Source organism: Poeciliopsis prolifica, unplaced genomic scaffold (genome assembly GCF_027474105.1).
Source record: "Poeciliopsis prolifica strain line A6 unplaced genomic scaffold, Auburn_PproV2 SCAFFOLD019, whole genome shotgun sequence".
Taxonomy (NCBI): Eukaryota; Metazoa; Chordata; class Actinopteri; order Cyprinodontiformes; family Poeciliidae; genus Poeciliopsis; species Poeciliopsis prolifica.
In genome coordinates this window covers 9,067,873-9,094,945 of record NW_026562394.1, presented here as the reverse complement: position 1 = coordinate 9,094,945, position 27,073 = coordinate 9,067,873, and the positions used below count along the sequence as shown (strand labels likewise).

At 39.5% G+C, this 27,073-nt stretch overlaps 1 protein-coding gene across 1 annotated transcript; it reads left to right on the top strand.

The window, feature by feature from the left end:
• Nucleotides 1-50: 50 nt before the first annotated feature.
• On the top strand, nucleotides 51-24,530 carry LOC129368852 (voltage-dependent T-type calcium channel subunit alpha-1H-like). Its single transcript, XM_055044011.1, has 31 exons — nucleotides 51-138; nucleotides 234-358; nucleotides 504-592; nucleotides 1,546-1,705; nucleotides 2,456-2,750; nucleotides 3,732-3,824; nucleotides 4,805-4,962; nucleotides 5,383-5,431; nucleotides 5,535-5,660; nucleotides 7,701-7,849; nucleotides 9,819-10,004; nucleotides 10,084-10,216; nucleotides 10,297-10,452; nucleotides 10,578-10,625; nucleotides 11,777-11,884; nucleotides 14,029-14,102; nucleotides 14,429-14,552; nucleotides 14,742-14,810; nucleotides 14,909-15,096; nucleotides 15,196-15,322; nucleotides 16,003-16,128; nucleotides 17,651-17,740; nucleotides 18,910-19,072; nucleotides 19,336-19,487; nucleotides 19,577-19,686; nucleotides 19,775-19,908; nucleotides 19,992-20,050; nucleotides 21,059-21,137; nucleotides 21,960-22,081; nucleotides 23,148-23,309; nucleotides 24,219-24,530. Exons 2-31 carry the CDS (start codon nucleotides 249-251, stop codon nucleotides 24,306-24,308), a joined length of 3,729 nt encoding a protein of 1,242 aa, XP_054899986.1. The 5' UTR covers nucleotides 51-138; nucleotides 234-248; the 3' UTR covers nucleotides 24,309-24,530.
• Nucleotides 24,531-27,073: the final 2,543 nt, after the last annotated feature.

Genomic DNA, 27,073 nt, shown 5'->3' with positions numbered 1-27,073 from the left:
GCAATTGAATAATTTTATTAGGTTTTGTCCTTAACTTCACACACTTGGGCAGGCTCTGTGGCCTTTTTGGTCATACTTGTTGGCTGTCTTATTCAAGGAATTTACGTTCCTTGCACAGCGGACTATTTCCTGCAAAAGGTGAGCGTTAGATCCGAACTCATTTAGTCACTTGTAACCACGAACTGCAGTTGTTGTCTGCCAGTAATGCATGAATTTAACTTGTTTCCAATCAGATTGCGTCCCGCGTGATGCTTGGCTACTTCACTGTGGAGCTGATAATCAGAGTGAAGGCCCTGGGCCTCCAGGACTACCTGACATACTACTGGCACAGATTTGACATCTTTGTTATTTGTATCGAGTTAGTAACCCTATAAAACTCAGGTCAATTTTGTGTCGCAATGTCAACCATGTCTGAAACAAAGTAAATGAAATATAAAGTGTTGACAGAACATCAAAATCCTCCATAATACTTTTTTTGTGTGTGTTTGCTACTGTCTCCTCAGGATTTTGGACGTAAGTCTTGAACTTTGTAATATACACCTATCACTCTCCTATTCAGTTACCCCATTGCGACTGTTGAGCAGAATTGAAGGTAATCTTGACGGTCACTTGGACATTTCCCACAGTCTGCACACTTTACTGTCTGGATGCAAAACAATACTGGTCAGCATTCCTGCACAGTATGGATGGATGAATAGCTGGGCTTTATTTAATGTTCTCCTAGAATTCATCCATCTGTCAGATTTCACGTTTAAAGTCTCACCAAGGCAGAACTATATTTATATTGAATTTTCACATGAACTATGTCTGCCAGTTATTTTTATTAGATTGTAGTAAATAAATATGTCAACGTTAAAGTGAGATGAAATCCCAGGAATTTGTGCAATGCCAGTCTATCAGTTAAAAAATTGCTTTCAGTGGTCAGTTCACATCTTAAAGGGGCAGCCTTATGTAAAATCAACTTTTTTTGAGCTTCACGTCAAAAACCTTGTCCTGATTCTTTCATGCATGTTTGAGAAGCCCTTGGATCTCTTGTGGCAGACACTCAGCTGTGCAAAACAACTGAGTGGACCAAGCACCGCCTTCGAGCGTCCAAGCTTCTGCCACGCAGAGCAGCCCTCCCCTGTGACTTCCCCTCTCAGCTCCTTCAGCAGCAATTACCAAACACCTGGTGAAACTGCGAATCTGCTGAGCTCATTAAACAAGCTACTTCTCAGTGAAGCGGAGGATAAAAATGTTCAGGGATTAATGGAGGAGCAGTGTTGGAAAGAGCAGGGCTTTCTTGAAAAGACAAAGGCCCAATTTTAGGGCATCGGATTACGACGTCAAATTAGGTTCATATTTGACTTATGCAGGATTTTTATAACAACTGAAAGGTTACATAGACACTTGGATATGATCTAAGATGATACTACGCAGATGAAAAACACATATTGCTGCCCTTTTAAAGCTGAACATAGAACCACAGACATCAATCATGACACAAAAACAACCTGAGTGAGACAGACAAACCTGAAGCTTATCCAGTTGTCTTTACCTCTGCAGAGATGCGCAAGTTGGTGACCATGCTCGTAGGGATCCTGCCCATGCTGGGAAATGTAATCTTACTCTATGTACTCGTCATATACATCTTTGCCATTGTGGGAGTCCAGCTGTGGGCGGGGGACCTGCTTAACCGCTGCTATTTGCCTGATGAGATTCTTGCGTAAGACACCCTCCAAAAATCTTTTCCTCTTCTCTCTCCTGCCTTCATTAAACTCTTTGGGAGTCTTCAGTCAGTGACATCGTTCACCAGTCAACTCGTTTAGTAATCGACTAATCATTAACTTTCGCATACAGATTGTAAAACATCCCAATTGGTGAAAGAACAGCACCCTAAGAGCTGTTACTAAGCCAAAACTGCAAAGACTATCTATGAAATACATATACAACCAAGGACACCTTAAGTGTCATAGTTTTAACTTTACAGCTTAAAATTCTGTAAAGAAAATAAATAAAATTCCTAAAACTGTGTTAATTTTAGGGCAAGAAGAAAGCTGTAGTTGGAACAAATGATATATGCGCTTTAGGCAATATAATCTTTATTGTCTCATTTAAAAATGGAACTGTATAATAATATAGCCTCTGTTTAAGTGGTTGAATGAAAAATCTGCAGCTTGTACCAATTTTTTAGACTCTGATTGCTGGATTAGCTGCCCGATATGTGATGGAATAATCGATTGCCACAATAGTTGTTAGCTGCAACCCCATAAAATAGTTGCGCCTTTAATTGGCCCCAATATCTTGCTGGTTAATCTTTCATTACCACTTTGAACTCTCAAGGTTGATGGCCTCTGCCACTGAGAAAAAATAACTTTTCAATGGACAACAAGGCCATATTTCAGAAATATGATTCATTTTTATATATATATATATTTTTTAAATTTGAATCTTTCATGTGCTTGTATTAACACAGAATATACAGCAACTTAACTCCGAGCTACGCGTCCATCCCTGGTGAAAGAGCTCCCTTCATCTGTAGCCTTGATGATGGCATGCGGTACTGTAAAGACATCCCTCCCAGTCGTGAAGGCAATCTCACCTGTACATTACCCGTTCCCCATCTGGATCCACTTGCTTCGACCCGTAATGGTAGTCAATGTGTCAACTGGAATTCATACTACAACATATGTCGGTCGAGTGGAGAAAACCCAAACTTGAACTCTATAAGTTTTGACAACATCGGCTACTCCTGGATTGCCGTTTTCCAGGTGAGTTCCAGATTTTTCTCTATTTGTCTCTCTGTCACTTTCTCCATGTGCACTATGTTGTCAAAAGTATTCAGTTTTCTGATTTCACACACATACCAACCTGAGTGACGAGCCTTCCTCAATCCGTAGAGGTCCAAATGCTGTCTGCCGACCCCCTGCAGGTTTAACAGCTTCAGCAGCTCCAGGGTTTAGGGGTTTGTTTGTTGTAATGTTTGACTATTGTTGCAGGAGTCTTTTTATGAGGTCAGAGACTGACTTTGGAAGAGAACAGCATTTTACTCAGGCCAGTCAAAATCTAACACACTAAATTTAATTCACCTCTGTGTCTTTATTGACTTTGCGCTGTATTCAGGTCATATTGAAACCAGAAGGTTCAGCCCCAGACTTTTCCTGGAGATTTGGAAGCATCAAATTCTGCAAAATATCTTGGTGTGCTGAAGCACTCTGCATAAGGTTGACACTATGATGTGGTTCCACAGAAAACATCCAATCATTGTCCATGGGTAGAGTTCACTGAGCTCCTGATAGCAATACGTTCTGTTACAAATGTTTGTAGAAGCAGGCTCAATGTCTAGGTGCTGGTTTCTGAATTCAATGACTTGGATGGGGAGTGAATACTTTAAGCAATGTAGAGTGTATACCATGAGCCAAATTAGGAAGAAGAATTTTGGTACTTGTAATGTTTTGCCTTTTAATGTCTAGCTCAGAGTGGACCACTTCAAGATTTGCATTTCTCTGCAGACGTGCAAGTTTTAAATTAGAATTATTGTAAACTCGACGAACGGATGATCTGAACTTAACAATTATCTTATCTATCTTCTATTGTGATTGGACTTCTATGTGTTCTTCCCATTTTTTTTATAACTCTGACCCACGAGATCTTGGTTTCATTTCATATCATCAGAGATTCAGTTCACATTTCAGACTTTTTTTTTTTACTACATTTTTCCCATAATTTTTTCTGTGTCTTTTTCTCTTCAGTCTGTCACACTGGAAGGCTGGTCTGACATAATGTACTATGTGATGGACGCAAAATCCTGGTGGAGTTTTGTGTACTTCATCGTCCTCACTATTGTAAGTTTCTGTCTCTATCAGCTGGCAATCTATGGATTTTTTTCTTCTTCTTTAAGTTTGAAAAAAACCTCAGGGCAAAAGGTTGTAGAGAAAATGGACATTTTGTATGCAGCACTCAACAACTGAGATTTCCACGTCTGTAAATGATTTGTTTAGTCGTTTTTTGTAGATGATAGGGGTATTATTTTTTTGTTTTGTTTTTTGTGCTACCTCACATTAGTATCGCAATACGTTTTGTGTCCCATTGCAATAAATGAGCAAATACAATCAAAACCTTCTATTGTAGCAGAAGTACTTTCACTATTCAAGATGCTGCATGAACAGACCAGTAAATACATTATTGCAAGAGAACGCAAAATGCATTGCAAGGGAACGCAAAAGTATTGCATAGGAATGCAATACTTTCACAAGAATATGCAGACTTTTTTTTGCTAGGGAATGCATTACTTTTGTGAGTATTTTTTGGTTTTTTTAACCTTAATGTCCGCACAGTCATTCAAACTTTGCCATCAGAAATTCAAATGTATGTGTATCACAACTAAAAGCGATGGCTGCTATTAGCTAGCAAGTTTTTTCTCAAGGGTTTTTTTTTATATAAAAAAGGGGATGATTCCCCCAACTTTCCTCTCCACCCCACATCTAAACATACTCTCAGCATGATCTTGCTCAAGATGGCAACTGCTACAAAGTTATTGATTCAATGCAATCGGCTGGGCTTCAATTTTTCAGCATTAGCTTAGCATTGTAAACTGAATTCCACTGTATTTGATGCTTTAATCTGTAAACATGTTTGGTGTGGATTTATTTGTGCATTATATTTGTATATCACGTAATAATGGTTCTGTTTGTCTTTCGTGGTGCCTTTTTCACAGTACAGTTACTGTGGATTGACCCTCACAAGAGCAAACTGAACTGAATGGCATAGTTAATATCTCATGCAAGCTACAACCTAATTATTTGTTGTTTATGTCTTGATCCAGCTCGGCTCCTACGTCATAATGAACACATGTGCCGTTGTTATTGCCTCCCACTACTCAGATGCCATGAAACATGAGCCTGGAAGGAGGTTTCCTGGTACTATGAGCTTCCGTGTACTTTGGAATGGTCTAACGACAAAGGTTTCAAAACTCATCTCAAGGTTAGAGTCACATAAATAGTTATGAAAATATTCCTTTAATTGTGACAAACATCACGGATGTGTGTTTTTTCTCTTTTGCATACAGTACATGCGGAATAATTGAATACTGTAAGCCTTTCTCACGCGGCCATCGTACTCTGTGCTATAACATTAGGCTTTCATGAGGCGTGTGTCTTAATATCTCGTTTTGATCTGAAGTTTTATATTCTTTTTCTTTAGGATAGAAATGCACCACATACCTGTGATATAAATAGGAAATGTACATAAGTAAGAAAGAAAAAAAAAAACAGTTTGGACTATTTAAATTAAATTACACTATTTTTTGTAAAGGATCGATTTCAGAAGCACTTCTGCTTGAAAACAGCACTTCTTGGTTCTTTGGGAATTCATGTTGCTCTTGTTGTTCCCTTTAATTGTCAGCATGAGTAACAGAGTGGGCGAACACCACTTAACGGAAGCATCACCACTGGTAAGAGCACAAACAAATTCCCAACAACAAAGTTGTTCTTTTGTTGTTGTTTTTTAATCTACTACTAACCAGGGCTTCCCTACCTGACTCTATTGTTCACCAGGGCCGGTGCTGGCTGCCTATCAATAGGAGGCTGAAGATGCTTGTGACAGGGGACTGGTTCAACAGGTTTATCACTGCTGCTATTTTTCTCAACATCCTCTCCATGGCCGTCGAGCACCACGAACAGGTGAAATGTCTGCATTTGTACGTGTTTTGAAATGTTTTTGGCTACATATGCAGAGGACATGTTTTAATATGAATTGTGATTCTGAGTCACATTGTTTTGATTGCTTTATATTTTTTGAAAAGGAGTATTTCAAGCTCCGCCTCTCACGCGTCTTCAAAGGAGTTTCAAGCTGCCTTGTTTCTCCATTACGGATGCACCGATTCACTTTTTTCACTTTCGGTACTGATATAAATATCTGAGATTTAGTGCCGTCTGACACTGATCTGATACAAAAAGACACATCACTGAATTGACTTAAAAAGTTGTGCTTTTTAAATATAGATTTAGATATAAATGTAATAAATCACAAATGTACATTTAAAAATACCAATTGCTTCACAAGCTTGGTCAGACATGTAAAAACAATACAACTTTAATTTGTTCAGTCAGTGGAATGAGGAGTACAGCAGTCAATGTAAAATAAATAAGAAAGAGGACTTTTCCTGATACGTCATTTCCTTAGCCATACGTGTGTATGTGCGTGTAAACATGCAAGTAGCTTAAAGAGATAGAAGGAAACACAGAATCATTTATTCTGAAAACATGGCATTGCTTAGTTCACAAAGCATAGAATTAGACTGAAAAGATATGCTCTTTAGGCCTTTTGCAATAAAAAAATTAAACAGTTAATCAAATTCAGTCAATATTTTCTCAGCTTGTTGTTTCTTTGTGCCTTTCTCTCTTTCTACTGAAGACGCTGAGTGACAAAAGAAACAGCTAAAGAAACACTATTTGATATTGGGGGTAAAAAACGGCAAATGGAATTGGCTTCAAAGTCAAATGCAGCTGTAGCAGTGTGGGAGCACTTTGGGATCAAAACTGGTGAACTGCTGAACCTTTGTGACCTTTGGTCGCAACCTTTGGTGTGACGCCTTTGTCATTTTTCAATGGACAGCGGACAAAAAGGTCGGCACAAACCACTTTGCGCTCACACATAGACGGTGTTGTTCACTTAATCGCTAAAGAGATGCTGCCCATTAATGTTGCAGAAAAGCTGGCATTTGGATAAAGGTTACAAACGTTTGGCAGCCAGTACGAAATCCCTGGGAAAACAAACGTATCATGAACAGCAATTCCACAACTGCACAACAGTGTTACAGAGGACATACGAAAGGAAATCAGAGACATACCATTTTGCTCTGCCCTGTTCAAGTATAACCCCTTATATGAGCTTGACCATACAGTGTATAGCTGTTGACTGGACCCTGCAAAAATTCAGAGACCAGATGTTTCCATACCGCTGACACCGTTGGGGAAAACCTGAAATCTGGTTTAGCAGACTGGGGACTGGATGAGCACAAACTGGTCTGAATCACAACAGAGAACAGTACCAGCCATGGCCTTATGGATTGGACAAATTGTCACCAAATCTATAATCTTTTTCTATATCAGGGCTGGGGCAGATATTATCAGATTGGTGCAGCTCTAATCTCCACACTCGCTGTACTCAGGGTTTGTATGGGAGCTTGAAATCCTTGAAAATGCTTGAATTTTAGCTGGGGTTTGGAAAGTGCTTGATTTATGTTTGAAGTTGATATTCAAACTCTGCAATTCTGTAATTAAATTCAATCTAAAGTTTTGTTTGGAAAAAATTATTGACAGTTCAAACCAGATATTTACATACACCTCATAAAAAGATACGTAGACATTGTTTTCTGATAGAAAGTTAAATTAGACTAAACGTCTCTTGTTTTGGGTTACGTTTGAAGTCAGAATTACCTAAATCATTTCCAGGGTGTGTGTTAGAAATACATCTCTAAACGTAGAATTTTGTTATTTTCTAGTTTACCTTTTCCTTACTGTTGAATGTACACAACACATTTTTAATAACAGCAATAAATTATACCGTATAGTGAATTTGTTTAGTTCTTTTGCATTGCTTTGTACCTCCAGAGAGTCATGCTGGAGAAGCTTAAAAATGTACCATGAAAATGCTTGAAAAGTGCTTGCAGTTTTCTGTGGGAAAAGCGCATGAACCCTGTGTTTCTCGTCTTCCTGCAGCCAGAGATGATGACGAAAGTGTTACATATCTCTAACTATGTCTTCACGGGTCTGTTTGTCGTGGAGATGGTCCTGAAACTGATGGCCTTGGGGTTGCACTACTTTACGGACTGGAGCAACAACTTCGACTGTCTCATAGTTATCATTAGGTATGATCTCACGCAAGTGAACATATCCCTTGACTCATAGGTTTGAGGCAGTGTCCAACGAAATTCAAACAGACATCGCATTGTCCCTTTGCAACTACGTCACTTAATCGTTTGCGGCGCCATGATGGATGACAGCAGTGAGGGACGGGAGTTTTCAACAGAGCAACTAAAATTGTTTTTGCCAGTTTAGCCACGGCTTCTGCTTGTTTGAGTCGGGCTAATTTGCCTGTGAACGTATAGCACACTTGGTTGGAGTTCACAGACGGGGGTATTTACAAAAGTTGGAAATACCTAGCTTAGAAACCGACCCATACTTCCTCCCTCCTGACGCGTTGATCAAATTACAGACTTTACCTGAATTCAAATCGAAGGATTTTTGGTAGCATGTCATAAACAGTGTTTCTCTTTACCCTGGAGCAGCGATAAAAACGCACGAAAGACTAGAACCAAACCAAACCAGCTGTTGGTTTGGTTTGCATCCTCATCTGTTTGTGCAGCGCATCATCCTGTGACCATTTTTAAAGGGAAATCAACTAAATAATAGCAATATCAGGTTGTAGATGTCCGTTTTGTGGATAGGTTGTTTTGACGTCCATCATGGCGTAGCGGGCATGAAGAGCATGACGTCGCGTGCAAAGGGTCAATATGCAGCTCTCATGTGACGTCACACTTTCGTGAACTTTGTAAATGACAGCCATTTTAGCAGCAGGTGTCTTTGACAACAATAGCAATCTTCAAGCATAGAGGTTATAGACAGTTATAAATGACAGTGTTGCCTCATTCTTATCTAACTTGTAAATAAGATAAGTACATTACAGTCTTTACTCGGTTACAATTTTTGAGCACTCTACCAACCTGCCTGTCATACTAAAATAAATATCAGTGATATCTGTTGTAAAATGAGCTTAGTTAATGCAGCTTTTATCTCCAAGCTAAGACAGATATGCTCTTTGTGTTCGCTAAGTGGTTAACCATATTGCAATATGAGATCGGATGCATGAGCCTGCCTGCTAAGATAGCGCAAATCACTTTCAGTTCAGGGAGCTATATATTTAAATTTCAAATTATACATTAGATGTAGAGCTGGACGACGTATCACGACATCAGCATGTCATATTGGTCAATATTGATAGTTATTGGTCAGATTTTTTTCGTTGAAAATATCTGAAATGCTGTCAAACTAGGGGCGTGACCTTTCATGTTTGATCCACAGTTTTCACTCCGTGCGGTTTTCTTTTGTTATTTTGAAGCAGTTATGACTAGGCCTGTCACAATAACTAGTTTTCTTTGACGACACATTGGCTCAGAGGTTATAGACAGTTATAAATGACACTGTTGCTGTTTTAAGACCCTTCTCAAGTTATATAATAAGAACATATTCTCAAAGAAAAATAAACGATACTTCTATCAGACATTTAACCCTCGAGCTGGAAAACATGTGAAATATCCCAAAAAATACTAAATAAACCAAACGATCAAAACAACAAATAAAATGAATTATGAGGTTTCTGTAAACAGAATTGTCCTTCAAAGAAATAGCTAGCTGAGCCCAGTGCACCAGACTGAAGACTTTCGTTAACCAGCTTTTGGTAGAAAGAGAGAAAAAAGAAGAAAACGATAAATCATGCAAATCGAAATTATTGCGTTCGCTTTAGTTTATCTTGCCATTAATTGATTTATTGCTTATTGCGACAGGCCTAGTTAAGAGGTACGGTGGCAAAACCTCATACTGCTGCTATGCAAGTTGCTCTACAGGTTGTTGTTTGGCAACCAAAGAGAAAGCGAGTCAGCTGAAGCCACCATCTTACTTTGATTGCCATGAGAAGCTGAGCAACTAAATCCTTTCCTATCAAACATAACATCTATTGATATTGATCATGTGTCTATTGCAATATGTATTATTAATTTATTGCTCTGCCCTAAATTAGACATTAACAGCAAAGCAAACTAAAATGTTTGTGCTTTTCAGTCTGTGGGAACTGCAAGATGATTCTGACAGCAAGCTGTCGGTTCTGCGTGCATTTCGAGCCCTGCGGTTTGGGAGGCTCGTGCATTTCCTCCCCTACCTGTACAGGCAACTGATGGTGCTGAAGAGGACCATTGAGGAGGCAGCCATGCTCTGCTGGCTGCTGTTCTTCATTATCTTCCTCTTCAGGTGGATTCTCACACAGAACCTTAAGTCTCGCAGAGGACAGATGAGCAACTTTCACTTCCATCTGGTTTTGTCCCTGCAGCGTCATGGGAATGCACATCTTCGGCTGCAAAATTAAGGGAGACATGCGTGAGACCGGCAGCAGAAACTTCGACAAGATTGACGCGCGGAAAAACTTTGACGACCTCCTGTGGGCCATGGTCACAGTGTTCCAGGTGAGAATTTTTTTTTTTTCTTTGCCATTTTTTGCATTGTTGTTTAGTTTATTTATTGATTTGTTTTGATGCTCATTCAGGTTCTGACGTTAGAAGATTGGAACTTTGTCCTTTACAACTGCATGGCCTCCACCTCACCATGGTCTGCTGTGTTTTTTGTGGTGATGATTATCGTGGGGAAGAATGTGATTCTCAACATCTTGGTGGGGATTGTTGTTGAGAACTTCCAGAACCAGGTCAGAATCAGAATTTGCCACCCCATCACCACCGCCACCTCCCAACCCCCAATCCACTTTCAGAGAGTGACTACAGTTACAAAAATGCATCGTCTTTTTGTTTCTTTTGTTCTTTTATCTGAAAGCCCGAAGATCACGCAACACTTTCAGGAATTCCTTCAACCGTTGACCGTGTAAGTCCTTCACTTCCTCTCATTATTTATTTCGGTAATCCCTGTTGTCAGTAATATGATGGAGTATTAGGGCCAGGCTATGAGAATTTCCGTTAACTTACAAGAACATAGTGATAATATTAGCTAAATACAGGTTCAATCCTACCAGAAACCAAAAACTTTGAGAAATAAAATTATATAACGTTAGCAAAATATGACGTGACAGGTCTCGTCATCATTAGCTGGGGGTAAATCCAGCCAAGCCCAGATCAGCAGTAATCAGAATACTTTATTTCTGTAAACTTGGTTCTTTCTCATATTATGATGCAAACACGAGCTACTCTGAGCAACACAGAGGATCCCACAAACAAACCAGGAGCCCAGGTGAACTTAAATACGCTCAGAGAAAATCAAATGAACAAAAACGGCTGCGTCAATCACGCCCAGGTGGCAGGGATGACGAGTAATACTACGGACCAAAAAAGCCCATCATGACAGTGACTACCTTAGTCTGTGTTGATTAAAATATACACAATCATTTCAAATACTACTGCTACTGATAATAATTTCATAGCACACTCGTCATGATGGTAGATGGTTGGCAATGGGCATATCGGCATCACTCTGAAGGTTTTCCAAAAATTAATCATAAACCATAATTTTGATTAACCAATAAAATCGACTTGTCACCCACTTCTATGGCTATGCTTTGATCTACTCAAGTTCTGCCCCCGAGGTCCACTAGCCCGTCTCCTTTAAACATGAATCACATTAGCAGCTCTTTACCAATTAATCAATCAACCTGTCAAGTTTATTTCATCAATAAGGCAGCTCAAAGTGCTGTAAATCATAACACAAAAAGAAAAAGCCATAAAACCAACATACAGTCAACAATTGAGAAACCATTGATAGATATTACGTTTTACATAATCAAAATCATCAGTGTTACATTTATTATGGTTCAAAAGCAGCTTCAAGCAGGAGGGTTGTTTGGCCTTGATTCAAAGGATTTTACCAAGATTTTATGGACATAGATTAACCAAATAGCACATAACTGTAAAATAGAAAGAAAATATTTGGTAGTTTGTGTCATTAGTTCTGATCTGACTCTGATCAGAACTCATTCTGATCATTCGTAAATATTTCAAACATTTTGTTTTATTTTTTTTCAGGGCACTACAGATACCGAACAAGACGAACCGGACTCTGAGTCCACCTCCGTTCAGGTGCAGCCACTCGAAGTGGAAGAAGTTAGAGCTGTCCCGATCGACCAGGAACTGGTGAGTCTGTGTGAAAGACTCGCTTTAGCAAGAGGCTAATTCTGAAATTTGTTTTATTTTTAAATGTTTTTTTATGTGAACGCTGGGGAAGCTACTTCATTTTTAAAAAAGGACTTTGAATTCCATTAATGTTTTTTTTACATTCGTAGTAATTTTTTATTTACCTTGTATTTAAACCAATACAGAGGTTTGCAAAAGTATTCACACTAGTGTGTCCCGATGTATGGCATGTTTTAAACATTTCCCAAATTAAGGGAATGTACATCTTTCTGGAGGTCTTCATGACATGCTGAGTAGTGAACAAAGGCATTTGAATCAGCTGTGTTGAAACAGGAGCACGTCTAAGAACATGCCATACCAAAAACCATCAAATAATTTTAAAGTGGCACATCATGTGCATTGTAGACATGGGAAAAGACCAGTGAGCTTAACCACTTGCTTAATGACCAGGCTGGTTTTATTTTATTATTTTTATTTCATTTTTGTGGTGATGCGATGCATCAAACTGCGCCGTATTAAAATGTCAGCACTTTTGGAGCATCTGTAAATATGACCAATACTACATAATGCTTTTAGGTCCACTGATTTATGACTTAATTTGGATTGTCATGAGTGCAAATAATTGAATTAAAATTTATTTATTTTCATTAAATTGTTTTTATTTGTTAGTTTTGAGATTCTGTATCTGTGGATTCAAGTATTGTGGGCAATGTCTTCAAGTAACACAATTATACGGTGACATTTGACATTTTCTGTCATCTTAACGTCTTTTTATTTAAAAACACGGAGGTCTGCTGGTGGACCGCCTCGGCGCCCCGACCAGTGGGCTTAGCAGGTTTTCTGGGGAAAACCCTAAGTCACCTGTGTGCTTCCTTTTGTGCCATAGCGACTGACTGACAACAGATACACAAGTATGTCAGAATTCAGTCCGCTACAGTCTTATGATTTCATGCTTTATGTTTATTTTGCAATTGTTATTAAGTCATCGTCTGAACACAGAGGCGGTTGATAAATTAATTTAAGCACCAGCTTCTGATGAGCTGTCAGAGAGTTGGTGTGTGGGCCACTTTTTTTTTTTTTTTTTTTTTTTAACTGAACTGAAACACACCAAATTCCACAGCACTTATATGTGTTAAGTTTGTGAAAGTCAAGCTAGCATAGCGGACATACTACCTCTGCAGTTTTATGCCCTACAGCAGGGACATGCACACAGGGATACAGCGGATACGCTACAGGGCAACGCATCCGCCCCGGAGGTCATAAAGCAAGAGGGACTCACTGCAGCTCTGGATGATTGCATAACAGGGTCCTGCAGAATGTTGTCACCATAAAAAACCCAACAATACAGAAAAAGTTGTTTTTTTTTTCAAAAGAAATCTCTAGAGGAGTTGACAAATTGACAAATTTTATATGTGAGCATCAATGCTTGTTCTGCAAATCCCACCAGCAGGGGGGAGCGGATTGATCCAAAACACTTATAATATTGATAACAAGGCTGTATCAATATCGGATCGATACTAGAGTGATAAGATCCATACTTTAATTTCAGATTTCCTCTTGAAATTGTGTTTTATTTTTGTAGTTGAAGTGTCTCAAATCTGCCTCAAAACAGAGTTTGTTTTGATTTGCTCTCAAAGAAATCTTTTTTGCACTTTATTTTTGGAAAAACCTGCACATAAATCATGTTAAGATGACATTAAAGTAATTTGTAGCCATCAACAACCTTTTTAGAAATCTGTCTTAGATTTTAGCAAGATAACTCAGAGGAAGAAAACAACTGAAACACCTGAAGGTCAGAAGTTTGATGATATATCACACTTGGAGAAAAAAAATACTGGCCCCGAATTTACTTGGTGTTGGGTTGATACCAGAAACTGCAGTATTGCATTCTCCTAGCCCTCAGCTCATTCCCACACTCCTTTGTGTTTGCTGAAATTTTTCAAAATATGTCAGGCGTTGGGTTATGCTTTCACAGCTTAGTTACGCTTTAAATATACTCATGAGTTCCTGGACTCTGTGCCTGTAGCCATTAAGCACAGCCTCAGTTGAGTTCAAGCAGGAAAACTGCTTGAAAACCTTCAAATTCTTTGATTCATCTTGTTAGAAGGGAGGGTTAACTGACTTGTGACTGATTTACCCCATAGCCAGCTGGAAGCTGGAAGCGCTGGTTCAAAGAGCATGAAGACTGGTCCTTCTATGTGTTTTCTCCACAAAACAGGCGAGTCACACACACACACACACACACACACACACACACACACACACACACACACACACACTAAGAAACAGAAGTGCACTGTCGGTGCATGTAAAGATGATGTGTGAAGCTGATTAAATCTAATTTATTGACCTCAATGTTGCAATTTAAATTATTGCTTAGACTATCAAATTCTTAACATCTACATTGATATTTAAATCTCTCACAGCTTGAAGGAAGGCAGAAAGTAACATGATCTGTATGTTCAGAAAAAAATGATCTTCTTTAATATAATCTTCTGTTTCGTCATCTCCAAATGTTTAACAACTGCATCTGTGCGTTCTCAGGTGGCGTCTATTTTGCGACAGACTGGTATCCCACAAGTATTTCAACACGGGGATTCAGTTCATCATCATGCTGAACTGCATTACTATTGCTTTTGAGAGGCCCACCATTCCGCCTGATAGCAACGTGAGAGCCACTTCACACACAGACGATCTCCCCCAGTCCTCTTTTCACACACACATTCACAGACAAACACGTGCCGATAATAAGAGGCGAGCTGCACGTCCTGTGACGTGTGAGACCCACTGACACGACACTGAAAGAAATTAGCTGTGCTGTGGAAGTCGTATCATGTGAATTGCTTTGTGTTTTCAGGAACGATTTTACTTGGATAAAGCCAATGACTTCTTCTCCGCCGTCTTTCTTGTGGAAATGCTACTGAAGGTCAATTTAGCTTTTCAGCAATTTTATGCGATTTTAAACAGATATTTTGTGTTTCAAACATATCAGATGTTTCTTTTATTTGTTTATTTTTAAATCAGATGATGGCACAAGGACTGATCATTGGGGAGACCACCTATTGCCACAGTGGCTGGAACAACTTGGACGCCTTTCTGGTACTCATGTCTATAGTAGACGTCGCCATCCTACTGGGGACGGAGCAGGAAGGCGCCAGACCTCTGGCCATCCTTAAAATACTGCGTCTGCTGCGTACGCTCCGTCCCCTCAGGTGCGTCCTTCATTAATGAAGACTGACGTTTTAATGTGTCTCTAGAAGCACGCACCGACCGACTGACAGATGCTGACATGTTGTGTTTGTGTGACGTAGGATGATTGAACGAACCCCCCAACTGAGACTGGCCGTGGAGGCGCTGTTGGCGTCCGTTAAGCCCATGGGAAACATCATTCTCATTTGCGGCATTTTCTTTTTCTTTTACGGCGTCCTTGGAGTGCAGGTTGGTTGGAGAGCTCACTCAACGGTTTTGGGGGTTTTTTTTGTCCGACACTTTTAACTTTTATTGACACTTTCAATGAAAGATAACAGATCGTACATGTACCAGAAAAAATTTCAAATGGTCTATAAAGGCCTCCCCCACATAACAAGATGTCCAATGTCCTTCTAGTTATCTAGACTAGATGACTAGAAGTGTACCTCAAAATGACTAGGAGGACATTTTGAGGTACACTTTTTTGTAAAAGTGTACCTCAAAAAGAAGGAAAACATCTCCACTGCAAGTATCCACGATCTAGAACAGGGTGTCCATATTTTAAAAGTCTTATTAAGGCCTTAGAATACCTTAATTTCATTTTTAAAAATGTACTTAGCCTGAAATATGTTAAACTATATACTCTCCTAGGATTTTTGTGTCAGGGAAAAGTTTAAAATTTTCACTGGCCAGTTTGGACAGTTTTCAGGTGGAGCCACTGTGACGACCATATATGATTTTCCTTTCACATTTCTAACAATTCTCTACTTTTTGTTGGTTTATCTATCACTATTAATACTCGGTGAATATTTCACAGTTTTTGTGGTAAAGTGACAAAATAGGCCTGTGAGCTCTTTCGTTTCGTGGTAAAGCCTGCACGACAGGTAGTAAACTAAACACTGTACTTTTGTCTTTCACTCCAACTGCAGCTGTTCAAGGGAAAGTTCTATTACTGCCAGGGTTCCAACGTAACGATGATCGTCAACAAGACGGACTGTCTCTCGTCCAATTACGAATGGATGCTGAAGGAGTACAACTTCGACAACCTGATTTCGGTAGGAATTGTTTGCTGTGTTGTTTTCTTTCCTTTAGCTTTATTGAACAGCTGATCTTATGATTTGTCTAAAAATAAAGGTTTTTTTATTTTTAGACCAATAGTTCAACAAAGCTGAGACAGACTTATGGAAAAATACTGTTTCTTTTTATTTTGTTAACTCATGTTAATGATATTATGAGCCCATTAAACCTTTGGTGGGCTTGTGTCAAAGTTTTTGTTAATCTACTGGTTATGCAACCTTAAAAAAAAAAGAAAAAGAAATTCCAGTTGGCCAAATCAGAACTGGGAGTTCTGCAATGTGTGTCAAACTTGAGGTCTGTGGTTCCAATCAGGCTATTTCTGTGGTCCTACCAAGTCTAAACTCTAGAAAAGAGAAGAAGTAGAACATTATGATAGTGGCTGTTTGATTATATATTATTTTACCAGTCAAATCACATCAGATTTTATTTGTTCAGTGCCAGATTACATAAGGGTTAAAAGATGATAAATATAATTTAATCTTCAGGCTTCATCAGATGTGGGGAAACGGTTTGATAATGGGTAGTTTTATCAATGCATTCTCCTTTTGCAGAGTCCTTTTGAGGAAATTCTTGATCTTCAATGTGGCCCGAAATATAAATGAGTTTGACATCTCTGCTCTGCAACATAAGAGTGGCCGCCAGTAATCATGTCCTCTGTACCTTTTTTCTTAACATTTTCAAATTAAAGCAAGCCCTGATTCGCCAACATTTCCCCCATAGCAATCACACGCTTCAACCTTTTTTGACATAACGTCACGTGAACGTCAAAGCAGTGAATACTTATTAACTCAGAGCAAAAGAGGTGAAAATACATTTTCATTGATGTACTATCCAATGATTTCTTCTTGGATTACCCCTTTTTCAGCACAGTTTATCCTTGTAATAACTCTGATCATCTTTCTGTTCTTGCTGAAGTAAAACATCCCTTAAGAATGATGCCACCGCTACATCTCCTCGTGACACAGTAGTGTACGCATAAAGATTTGAAAATGTGTCGTTTTGATCTCATATGAGTTTCCACATGTTTGCTGAGTCTCCTACAAGACTCGTGGCAAACTGCACTTTTGACTTCTGGTGGCATTCTTCCGAAGGTGTAGAGCACATCAGCCCTGAAGTCCTTCTTCCAGCTCAGAGAATAGACTTTAAAATACTTCTGTTTGTTGATAAACCACTGAATGACCTGGTCCAAAACACATTAAACGCCTGTTATTGCAGTCTTCTGGTTAAAATATGTATGTATGCATCCCCAGTATCAGAACCAAACACGGGGAAGCAGCTTTCAGTTTTTATGCTCCTATAATCTTGAACAAACTTCCAGAAAACTGCAAAACGTCCGAAACATGGAGTTCCTTTAAATCAGGGTTAAAAATCCACCTATTGAAAGTTGCCCTTGATTAGTAGTAAGGGAACATTAATATTTGAATTATATTTGCGCGATGATTTTCGATTATGGCCTTTGACACAATATGTTTATTGCTTAGCATTGTGCATCTCTTGCAGGCTCTGATAGCAGTGTTTGTCATGTACTCCAAGGACGGCTGGGTCGAACTGATGTATGACGGGCTTGATGCTGTTGGAGTGGACCAGCAGGTATTTGGTTTCACTCCTACGTGCAAGTAGCTTGACAGAATGGAAATTAATTATGGAAGAAAGATGTGTATTCCTGAAGATTTCCCAGGTTCTTTTGTAAAAGCGCCTGCTGGTAACTTTACAAAGAAGATTAGTTTAGTTGCAAATAGGGACTTTTTAGATCTTGCTTACCTTTTCTCCCTAAGTTTGCTGTGCCTGAACAGAGCACTGCTTCTCGGAGCACTGGTGTTCCATGGGCGCCCCCTACTGGTCCGCAAGACTGCCTGTTGAACTTACGTCATTTGGCGTGACGTGAGTTCAACGTGCGACGCATATCGCTGGCTTACCAAAGGATTGTGTTGCAGAATAATAAATGACGAGTGGCTTAGGACCGGGTCACTCTAAAGAAAAACTAAACATGCAGGTGGAAAGAAAACACTTACTGACTTACATGATCAGAGGAAGTCGTACCTGCTGAGAGCATTGTTCACATTCTACTGTTCACGAGCAATTCAGTTCTTTTGACAAGAACTCAGTTGGTGAAAACGGTTCTTTATTTTAATGGAAATTTTTACTCAATTATATACATTAAAATGTAATTAAATTTAATTTATTAAATACAATTATTGATAGAAAAAGGTGGTCCATTTTATATTTAAAGGTGCAGAAGAAGATTTTAGTTTCTAGCAAAGCAACTCAAGTCTGTATTTTATTATTCTAAGTAAAAGAAACAGAATGATAAGGGATAAGAGGTGTGTATTAATAAACTTGGTAGTGAAGAACAACTTGCTTTTTGAGTTCCATGTGTTTGACATGAATAGAAAGCGTAGAATCCCTCACTTTCAGTACCTGTAAATAACCCAAAATGCCCTGAGTGGACAAGTTCATTGTCAGTTACATTTACAAACAGCATGGATGAACAAAGAAAGTTACAATAAGTGCATTAAGAGACTAATATATTAATTTCAGGTTGTATATATTGAGATGTTGTTAGGTGGTCCGTGTGTTTGTTAAATAAGTTAAGTCATCCTCAGCCTGAAAAGGTTTGAGAATCACTGTTTTAGAGCAAAGCAGCATTCCTACCACTTGTGGTGTTTTTAAGAGGGAAACTTTATTGCACCAACGTCATGCAGGTACGGAGACTCCAGTGAAGGAACATAGATGTTTTCTGTGTGTGTGTTTGTTCCCAGCCTATTCCCAACCACAACCTGTGGATGCTTCTCTACTTTATCTCGTTCATCCTGATGAGCTTCATATTGCTGGACATGTTCATCGGGGTGATGGTGGAGACGTTCCACAAATGCCAACGGGAGCAGCGAGCGGCTCATAAAAAGAAGGCAAGGCCGTCCTCTGGTAAGACCGGTTATGATCTGGCTTATCCATCGTGACCACAAACATCTGCACCAGCCGAAAGCAGCAGTGTACGGTTCCAAAAAGTACCGAGTCAACTTGTGCTAAAGACAAATGCCGAGTATAATGTTCCTTCCACATTGCAATTCTACTCTCCTTTATGTTGACACAGGAAGACAGTGGAGTTTGCAGCTGTAACATGAGCAAATGTGAATGCTTTCTGTAAGCCAGAGTCGTTATGCACGTATGTTTTCAACGTATTCCAGGGAGCAAAGACGAGACGTTTTTTCTGAAGTATTCCTCTCCACGTCGGAGAATACATTCCATCTGCACCAGTCCCGCTCTGGAATATTCCATCACGACCTGCATCTTCGTCAGCATGTTCATGATGGGAGCAGAACACTTCCAGCAGTCTCCGGTAACACCCTCACACAGGTTGAGACAGACTGAAAGATTAGCTCGTTTCAGCTCTCGGTAAGAGATTGAGCGGGTTGTGTCTTTGTTCAGCGTGTAACAGTTATTTTAGAGTGGGTCTTCTACATCTTAACCATCTTGCTGGCCATTGAAATCTTCATGAAGTTCATCGCATTTGGCATTGTGAGGTACCTGAAAGATAGGTAAGAGACCTTCTCTCGCTGCTTCTCTTTTCTACTTCAGTTTCCCGAGCCCTGCAACTACTTAATGTGTCTTCTCAAACACGTTCAGCTGGAACATGCTGGACATCGCTATCGTCCTGATTTCCATCGTCAGCATCGTTGTGGGTCAGGTGAAACACACTCAAGCGATCCCAATCAATATGGGCATCTTCCGTGTGGTGAGGGTCCTCAGACTTGCACAAGGTACCAAGCCAAATGCTGAGGTGAAATGTGTTGTGGTTCGTCTCAGACTGCTCCTCCTGACAGTTTCTGTTGTTCCTGTTTAGTTCTCAAGACCACAAAGATCAAAGTTTTGCTCAAAACCATCATCAGGACTCTGTCGCAGGTGAAACACACAACGTGGTATCTTGGATTTGGAAAAAAAAACATAATAAAATGCTTCGACCTGGAAGTGTTCCAAAATAAATATTTTTAATTGCCTACACAAAGTAGTTTCAAACATCAATAATTTGATCCGAAACAAAATTTAAGACGGGAAAACAAAAAGCAAAAAGAATGTTTCATAATTTGCTCACCTTCGGTTATAACTCTTAACACAACTATCAAAGGGTGAAGATTTTTCTTTGAATGACAAAAACTGGATGCAGCTGTGACATCACAGCTGCATTCACGTGCATAAAATGAAGGCCTTAAAATGTCTTCAATTTATAAAACAAAACGTAAATTGACCTTAAACACATTAATCACAACTCTTAAATTTTGTCATGACAAAATTATCTAATCTCATATATTCTCATGTGTAGTTTTAAGTAGGGATGGGGCTTAAGAGTTCTATCACAATGTTTTGTGCTGCTACAGTGATAATGATAAAAGGTGGCAATGAGAACTATCTGTTACTGTTTTTTAGGCAATCACAATCTCTTAAGAAATATGCCTATTTGTCAAACACATCTTTAGGACAACAGTGTGATTTGTGTCCTTAAAATCCACACAGAAACTGCACATGAGTGTATTTTCACATTTCTTGATATTTATTGATACAAGCTGTCTGCAACCCATCTTGACAGAAAAAATGAATAAAAAAATGTAGAAAGTTCAGCAAATTTATCAAAATAGAAAAAGCTGAAATATCACATTGTCACTGTGACCATGTGATATATGACACTTGGTAAATATACCATGCATGGTAAATATCACACAACATCATCTGTGATATTTGGTGTGTGTGTGTGAAGAACATTAAATCTTGTTAGGTTCCCACTCCTTAGAGCAAATGATGAATAAAATTCCACTGAAATACTGAAATAGGCAGCAAACACTGTGCTTTACGTTTTCTGCTTCTGCACTGTGCAAATTTCATGACCAGCACATTTAACCTGCTCTTTGATTTCAGGTTGGAAACATCAGTCTCTTGTTCATGTTTTTCTTCTTCATCTATGCTGCCCTGGGAGTAGAGCTGTTTGGCTACCTCGGTTAGTCCCACTGTTAACGCACTAAACACCGAAAATGGGCTGCCCATCAGTGCACGGTTCATTCTTTGGTTTTTCCATTTCCAAGCAAAATCACAAGACGAAAAATTATTATTAGACAAAAAAAAAGTTTGTTTCTGTCTTTAAAAATGAACAAATGGGAAATTGAAATACAACCTAGAAATGACCAAAGTTGTTTCTAGTGCCAAGTAAAAATGAAATCCTCCTGCAGATGGCGCACTTATGAAATTTTAGTCTCAAATCTGCTTGGACCATTAAAATATATATTTGTGTCTTTTTTTAATTTTGGAATTGTTTTCAACTTTGGTTTTAAGACAAAAGAAACAAGATTTGTTTTTGTTTTGAAACGGAAAAACCGAATCAAATACAGACAGAATTGTAAAAATCATGTCATTTGTTCAATATTACCGCTTTGCACATCATCAGACAAACTCGTCCAGTTTCTATGCAGAAATAGAGTACATTTCACAAGCCACTCGTAGAGGCAGATTGAATTACATACAGTCCAACTCCATTCTAGTTGGAAGTCAAGTTTAGTTTTATCGCTGCATTTGACAAAAAAGAAACACATTTAGTAGCTAAACTACAGGGATAGCTCAGGGTAGGCTAAACCACTCCAACTTAAAGTTTTGAGCCTGGACTAAAACCAGGGGCTGGTTTCACTGGAGCCTGATGACTATTTGTTGCTCCTCTAGACCTTAATATGTGGTACTGAAACTCTTCAAACAGATCATTAGAGTGTAAATGCTCACAATGCACGAGACAAATGTCTTGAGGAATTTTCTTTGTCTCTGCGTTGACCAGAATGCACCGTCGACTTCCCTTGCCTCGGCCTGCACCGCCTCAGCGACTTCAACAACTTCATGGTGGCCTTACTAACGCTGTACAAAGTCAGCACAGGAGATAATTGGAGCGGCATCCTGAAAGTATGTCTGAACACAGTGAATTATTAAATGATAACACGTGAGCATAGTTTATTAATAATGTGCTATATTTAATATGTGGTACTGAAACTCGAGGTATAAAATCTCGTGTCGTTTTCTAATGGTTTATTTAGAGTTTCTCAGTCATTTTGGTGTGTTTCTCAAAACAGATTTGAAATTCTCCACACTACTTGTTCAGCGTTCAAATTGTTTTGGCTGGCGCATATCAGGAGAGCAGGAAAGGAGTTGCTTATTTCTTGCAACAAGTTGCAGATGCTTTCGTACATCACCTAAGCAACTATGTACTTTCTCAGTTTTTTTTCCTACATTCTCAATTGCTATTGTCAGTAGACTGTCTCTCACAAGTCAATCTCCAAAACCCGCACATTATTCCTAAGCATCACCATCTGATGACCCTCCTGATATCCTGCTGTCATTAGACATCAGGATATCAGGAGGGTTAACACAAGCTATTTCCAGAGGATGACGTGAGATCAGCTGGCCTTAGGATTGTCGGTGGAAAATGATGCATCTGCTCGGTTATACACCACCGTGTCATCTGCCGTGAATTGAGACGGAATGTGGAAAAAGAAAAAGATGGAAGACCTTCCAACCTCGAACAGTTTTGAAGATTTATTTCAATTCATGGACCGGTGAAGCAATTAAGATCCGACTGTGCAACCAACTTTCTTGAGCTCCAGGAAGGTGCTATGTACTCGCTGAGAGAACCACGATTGTGAGTTCCCAAGCTTAGAAAATGGACTTAATTTATATGCCGCTTTTGACCACTCAAAGCGCTTTCCACTGGAGTCACATTCAACAAATAAACATTTTCCATGTTTATTTGTATTTCAACTCTTTTGGCACTGAAAGAAAGTAATGCCAATAACAGGATGCCCACGCTTATCAATCGTCGAACGGTTTCTCTATCTGCACAACTGTTAATGGACACACAGTGGGAGTAGAATATTCCCGCTGCTGAATTATTAATTTGTGCATCGCTTCTATATTTATTGCATTTTGCCATTTGTGACCCTAGAAAATGCTAAATGAAATCTCTGCCGCGCAGGACACGATGCCAGACTGCGCAGTCGATGACGCAAAGTGGTGTCATCCCTACCTGACCGTTGCTTCTCCCATCTTCTTCACCTCCTTTGTCATCACGGTCCAGTTTGTTCTCGTGAACTTGGTGGTGGCAGTAATCATGCAGGCGCTGGACGACAGCAAGAAGGTAAAGTTGCCAGTTATGAACCAACATAAATTGTGACTAATCTGACGGTACGCTTAGGCCCTTTGTCCATTTAGTGTGCCTAACCCTCTCATGCATGAACAAAGGTTCACTGCAAAAACACAAAATCTGAAGTACTTTTCATCTCGTTTCTATTGCAAATATCTTATTATATTGCAAATAAACCAGCAGATTATTTCACTTGTAATAAAAGTGTCTTGTTATAAGTTAAATAATCTGTCAGTGGAACAAGTACTTTTTACAATCAGTTTTAGGAGTGCTGAGGGGGTTAAGCACAACCCATATAGAAGCCTTAGTCCTCAGCGCAGTTGTCGCAGGTTTGATTCCCAGCCTGGTAACCTTTGCTGCATGTCTTCCCCCTTCTCTAATTATGTAATACATTGGTACTGACCAATGTATTACATAATATAGGCCTCTAGAGCCAATAAAACCTTCTTTTTAAAAAAAAAAAAATCTGTTTTAAGGAGCTATTTCATTAAAAGAAGTTTTTTTATATTATTATTATTATTCTAGTGCACTTTTGTGTTTTGCAGTGTTTCCTTATCAAGGTTAAATAAGATGTCGAGCATGCGGGACCCTTTCAGGTCATTTGCGGTTCACACTGGAGAACACATACGTCGCATATTTTTGGAAGTGTGAATGGCATAAAAAAAAAGAAAAGAAAACAATCAGATTTGAATGAAGTCAGAATTGGGTGACTTCGGGCTGCAGTATGAACGCAACCCTAAAACAGCCAGTCCACTCTGTCGTCTTACACGGCCTGTCAGTTTTATGTCTGAAATGCGGTGGCTGCCAATCATTTTGTCGCAATTAATATATATGTCTTTGATTTCCGTCTTTGAAATTGAAACGTGGAAACGCTTACCTACTTGATGTTTCTTTCTGGAAAAGGAAGGAGAGGGGGAATCACAGATGAAAATGATTGTGCGTCTCAACGACCCTTCCATACCTGAGCACCTCCTAGAGGAGTACATCAAGTAAACTCCAGAGAAAACGCCTTATGTTCTTTGTATTGTTTCAGCAGCTGTTTGAATGTTAAAACACAGTTTAAGGATGTTCTTGCCTTGTTTATGTACGAACTATGCAATGTTTAAACGTTGCATGTAAGTTTTTACTCAAGCGTACATAGACATGTCACATGTGTTGAAGAACTGTACAAACGCTTGTTAAATTATTGAATAAATGTATTTGCCTAATTTTGAACCAGTAATCTATTTTTTTACATGCATATTCATTAAAATGTGTACTGTTTTCTTTATAAATGGAATTTAATTATAATTTATTTATATTTTTCATGTGACATTGTATAAAACAGTGCTTCCCAAAGTGTGGGGTGCGCCCCCTATGGGAGGGGCAGTGCCATTGCAGGGGGTGACAGGGTACCAGTATGGGTGAATGGGAAACAGGAAAAACAAACAGTTACACAGAAGTGTAAAGATGGTTTTAGTGTGTTTTGTTGCAACCTGGAGTGTTAAATACACTTCGGTGGAGGAAGCAAAATGTGTTTTTCCGAAGCTCCAGAGTGAAAAACCAAGAAGCTCCTTCTCAGCACAAAGCTTGAGGCAAACTGCCGGCCTGCACTCGTTAACGATGCAGCGAACACAGAAACTGCAGAGAGGCTCTGGAGCCTCTTAAGGTGGAGGAGAGCTCCACAGATAAATAATGTAAAGCCTCACAAAGTGAGACATGGCTCCCGCCAAATCAACGTGACTTTGTTCAGTAGCTGGCTGCGTCAACATCCTCGGCCTTCCACATACGTCTCCCTCTGCAGCGCCTGATGCACAGGAGCATCAATAATCACTCAGCAAGCATTTGGGAGGGGAGCACAAAGGAGCGACTGCAAACGAAACGAAAATATCATACAAATATGTAAAGATAGATGCGTTTCTGTTGTTGGTCGTTTCTAAACCAGCCAGTGAAAAGCTCAAAATCGCTCTTGAGAAACGAAACATGAAAATAAATTTAGAACAAACGAACAAAAGGATTTCAGGATTTAGTGTCTTCCTGTTTTACGTGCAATTCTGGCTGATGTTTATCAAGATTTCCAGGGTTTACAGGAACAGGTGAAGTTTAGATGTAATCTGTATATTTACTTACATCTGAAGATCTGGGACCCTAAAAAAAGAAAAGAAAAGAAAAAGAACATTTTTCACTTAATTTATTTTTAGTTATTTGTAATTTTTTTCCTGTTTAAGAGAAACTAAACACATGTTCCTACTCATCCTCAATTTTACATGTTTTGTGTACTGCAGTTTTTCCTTCCAACCAACTTTCCAAAGCCATGTCCTTTTGTACCTTTCCTTTAATTGTCCGTGTCAATTTGGCGTTCATTGTCTTAGGTATTGAGGCCGTAACATGGGGATATTGTAATATTTATAGATTTTTTATTGAACTCTTGTGTTATGCCAAGTTTAAAATAAAAAAAAAACATTTTTCTATTCACCGGAAATCACGATCCTCAAAGCCTGCAGCTAAGCTGAACTTGCGCCTCTACGGTGCAGTTTTTGCTCGTCATTCTTGAAATGTTAGTTCTTTATTTATTGTTAAAATGACATCTGAGGACGCAAAAGAAGTGTGGCGAGACGCAGGTCCGTCTGGAGGACGACGGCGCATGTTTCCAATTTAATTCAATTACCTCAAAGCGACACTGAAACCCGGGATGTGAGAACCGGCCTCAATGCTGGACTTTCAGCAATTAGTGTTTAATAACGAGAGCTGTTTGCACCGAGGACAGTAAGTGTCCCACGTCCTGAGGGGGAGCCCTGGGCTCTTTGCCCTTCTGACAAGTTAATAGTCATGACCGCGCCTGTCAGGCTGGCAATTAAAATACGGGCGAGCAGAAGTTATTAAAAGGCAAACATCACCACCATGTGGCCAGGAGCTCAATAAACTGATCCAAAAGACAGAAAGAACAAGAAGTAGATCCTGGACAGAGTGGTTTTTATATCCACACACTGATCATAAGTGACAGTCTGTTAAAATCAGCCGCTTGTCTCCATTCAGTTCTGATAAAACCACAGTTTTATCAGGCGAGTGTGTTGAAGGTGAGGTCAGTACGGCTTTATATGGCAGAGACACCCCCACCTGCCCCACCCCACCCCGGGGGAGACGTCGCCGACTGGAACCCTGATCTGCCCAGGTCCATTCGACAAGAAACGAGAAAGCAGCTCGACGACGGCCTGCAAGCGTTTAACGGAGATCCACTCAGAGACGGCTTCATCGACGGGTCATTTGGGGTCAGAGGAGCGCTCATCCGCAATGGGTTTAACAACACGCAACTTTCCTGGGATATGAGAGACGAATTCAGACATTGATTTCTTTCTCCCTCCCCTCCCTTCCTCTCTCTCGCCTTTATCTGTCCTTAAGCTTTGAACCGGAGCAGAGGACGGCTGCTCCTGGTGTAAAATGCACTTCTAATCTATCCCAACACCACATGCTGTGAATTAACCCGCCCATTAGTCAGCGGCCATAAAATTCCCAGCCCTTTGCTGCATTACGTGGATCACCAGGGGCTCAATCTAGGCTGGAGGAGGGAGTTTGAAACTGAATTTTAAGTCAAACCCTATGTTATTAGGGTTATTATGTGCAAGTTTTGTGACCAGGTTAAAGACATATTTGGAGGCTTTACCATGAATAATAATTTTTCCTACATAATTGAATTACCTTTACGAAGTATTGACAACGGACAGACAGGTGATGTGAACCAAATCTATGTCTATCCAGGTGATTCCATGAAAAGTACTTGG